Raw genomic sequence first — 3,476 nt, 5'->3', positions numbered from 1 at the left:
CAGGGGGACAGCTTGAGGCTCTGTCTCAAAAAAAAAAAAAAAAAAAAAATGCAAGCATGTCCTCTGCCATGATGGCTTTAGGGATAGATATGCCAGCCTAGGCCCAGCTGGCATATTCCAAACTATAAGAAGACTTTTACATGAAGCATACATGATCATCCCAATCTGGGATAAGAGAAATTTATAGAAAAGACTACCCTCAGGACCGGCCCATGGACTGAGCTGCAAAGTTTGAATATAAAAGCCTGTGGGGAACCAGTCATGGGTTATATTTCACACAATGGTGAGGAAAAAGTGCTGCCTTAAGGACAGCTTGGAGAATCACCAAGGGTAAAGTCTATATAGGTGGAGTGAGTCAGGACTGTTTGTTTGCTTTGTTTTGGCAGAGGAAACAGGGGTGTTACTTAGAATCTGGGGCCAAAAGCAATTTCATTAGTTATGGAAATGGGTCCAAGAGTATAGACAGGAAGCAAAAATGCTAGAAACAGTCCTCAATATACATGTATTACAGACACACCGTCCCTTCCTTTTCTAGATTTTGCACAAAATCTCATGAGACTACCCTAGATCCTTATGTTCCAAAGAAAAAAATCTTGGTATATACTATTACATGCATGGAAACAGTTCTTTCTTTCAGTACCTCTCAAGGCTAAGGAATCCCTTAGAAATAATTTAGTGTGGGGTCTTCTAGATTTCCTTTCCATGTCCCAGAGCATGGAGGCTAAATTCACTTCCTAAATAATACCTAGAAATATAACCTAATGCATGAGATTTTCTCTGCTACGGAAAAACCCAAGCGAAGGGAGATCTCTCAGATTTGATGGCGAACAGAAATTATAATAAGAACTCCTGAAACAGAAACAGAACCTCTAAGAGTAAATGCACTGGAGATTAAGCCATCACAAAGTCACCAAAAAGGTAAAATTCCTTCACTGATCACAATAGAATACCCAGAAGCTCTTCCTCCTTAACTAAGTGAATTTCTTTTAGTCTAAAAGCTAGAGAGTAACCCCTCAGAGAGGCTATACTAACAGATTATACCTGACTATCCATATTTAAGGAAAGGTTTTCACATTTCTAAGGAGCAAAGGAGGCAAAGAAAATAAAGATACAAAGCCATGGGACCCTTGACTTGTGTGCTGCTACTGAGCTAACTAAGCCACCTAGTTCTCAACTGAAGGCAGAAAATTCACTGAGTAGGTAGCTGCCAGTGTTGGAAGCAGTCCAGGATGCTGGCACCAATGACAAGATTAAGGTCAGAGGCCTCATGCTAGCCACCACACTTTCTCTATCTTCCCTTGTTCATCCCATATGAATGCTATTTGGAACCAGTCAACTGAGAATGATTCCTCTCCCCAAAGCGAAAATGACTGGAATCCTAGGGTTTGCCTAAAATGTATAGAATACTCACATATAGTTAAACCCACAATAATCAAAGAGAAGTGAAATGGCTATATAGCTTTTAGGGGGCCCATTTCACTTACTACTTGTTGAGTTAAAAACACTCAGCAGTAAAAATATCCAGGCATAATTATAACCCTTATATAAGTAATTTTTTTCTTTTATTGTCACTAACAGAAACAATACAAATACATCTAGGACCAGGCCAACTCTCCAGACAATAACCAGAAAGAAAAATCTCCATTAGACATACTGTGGTCTTAACAGGGAAGTACTTTGTCTAGCCATACTCCCTCAGCATCTTGGGAAGGGGGTGATGTTGAAGATGGTTAGAGCCTAAACTGTGTGAGCTGGAGGCAGAGGGGAATGCTCAGCTCTCCCTGTTTCTCCTTCAAATACTTGGCTGAGAGCTGATGATAGGAAAACCTCCTATGTGGGTGGCCTTGGGATGAATGCCACTGCTTCATGAGTCGTTCTGATTTGTTCACCAGGCACCAAAGAACTGTCAGATAAGTTTCTGGAACTTTGCTCACCGCCATAGGAGGGGTACACATCACACTTAGGGTGAAGTGCATACACAAACCCAGAAATTGCACAGTAACTTAAGTTACTAATTGGCATGTGCACGCATGACTGTCTTTCCAGATGCTCTAAGTGCTGATTCAAAAAGATGACAAGAAAGGGCTTTTGAGTCTCCTACTTGTTTATATCCATCCCCCCACCCCCTCTTCAGTATGCCACTACACTGGAACCAGAATAAGGTGCAACTCATAAGAGAGGAGAGGGTACAGTTAATGTGGTACCCCAGGGCCCCTACCCTGCTAGTGGGGTACTAGCTGTGGCTGGTGCGAGAATGGGGTGCAACTCAAGGAGAGAAGAGGGTGCGATGAACGTGGGACCCCTGTCCCCTGCCCCGCTAATGGATACTAGCTTTGGCTGGTGCGAGAATGGAGTGCTGTCCCCCTCCCGGGTGGTGGCCCGGTCTGGGGGCAGCTAGCGGTGGCAGTTCCCCACGTCGCCGCAACTGCTGCAATGCGCCATTTTCCGTCCCGCAGAGTTGGGCGCTGGGGATGAGAGTTGTCAAGGTGTCCAGCCCCATACAACAGAGTCAACTCACATTTTTTCAGAGGGAGTCGGGTCTCTATCCTCTCCCGAGAATGCGGCGAGACACCCGGCTGGGCGATGCTGCGGTGAAGTAGACGGAACAGCCAAACCCCGCCTCCCGCTGACCAACTGGAGATCTAGCTGCGGTGGCACTCACTGCAGCCACCTAGCTGGCCCCTCGCCTTTATCAGTGCTGGTCACGCCTCCCGATGACGTCACAACCCCGCGACCCAATCCACGCCCAGGACAGCAGCTCAGCGCGGAAGCGAAGCGGTGCGGAGGTTCTAGCCAACTTGGGAAAGGAGCGCTCTGGGACTCACTCACGGACCGAGACGGCTATAGTTTGCTTTCCAGTCTAACTATAGACAGGAAGGGGTGGAAATACGCTCCAGCTCCTCCAAGAGCGCGTCAACAAGTGTGAATTAGGCATTTTTTGTGCCTCCCAACCAATCACTAGGCAGTTTCTGAAATTTGGGCTCGCCCACCTGCCCTAGCCGGGCAGTCCATACAAACTCGCAGGTTCTGCAGACAACCGCGGGCGAGGCCCTGGTTCTAGGCCCGCGGGCCCCGGACCTCTGAGACTCTGGAGTTCCACCGGAGGCGTGGTTCGGCCGTTGGTGCACAGCCCTGGAGCCCAGACCCGGCCAGCACTCCACACCACCTTCCCCGCCTCTGACAGGCAGCCCTGAGGGTGCAGCACCCGCAAGGCAGAGCTGCAGGCTCCGGGTGAGATACCGGGCGCGGGATCCGACCAAAGCAAATAGCAAACCTTCGTTCATCTGTTTGTGTCAGCGTAGCTATCCTAAATTAAACTCCTCCCCCGCCCCCAAACCTGCTCCTTCTATCCCTCCGGGTAGACTACTATATCGACTCACTTGCCCAGAGCAGAAACCTGGAAGCCATCCTAGATTTCCTCCCCTTCATCTTTATCACCAATAATTTAAGTCTATTTTTCTTTCTTTTTTTTTTTT

General features: G+C 47.6%; 1 protein-coding gene across 3 annotated transcripts in view; it reads right to left on the bottom strand.

Annotated features, from left to right (window-relative positions):
• VAMP1 (vesicle associated membrane protein 1) overlaps positions 1-2,766 on the bottom strand; it is a 7,326-nt gene extending 4,560 nt beyond the window's left edge. For 2 of the 3 annotated variants that reach the window (XM_012809370.2, XM_003796412.2), the window contains exon 1: positions 2,519-2,766. In XM_012809370.2, coding sequence (XP_012664824.1) covers positions 2,519-2,520 — 2 coding nt within the window. In that variant the 5' untranslated portion in view covers positions 2,521-2,766. The remainder of the gene's footprint in view (positions 1-2,518) is intronic. The other variant, XM_012809371.2, reaches the window with a different exon arrangement.
• Between the last annotated feature and the right edge of the window lie 710 nt (positions 2,767-3,476).

The sequence above is a fragment of the Otolemur garnettii genome, unplaced genomic scaffold (genome assembly GCF_000181295.1).
Source record: "Otolemur garnettii isolate 467f Iridium unplaced genomic scaffold, OtoGar3 scaffold00104, whole genome shotgun sequence".
NCBI classification, from domain to species: domain Eukaryota; kingdom Metazoa; phylum Chordata; class Mammalia; order Primates; family Galagidae; genus Otolemur; species Otolemur garnettii.
This window is presented reverse-complemented; position numbering and strand designations above follow the sequence as displayed.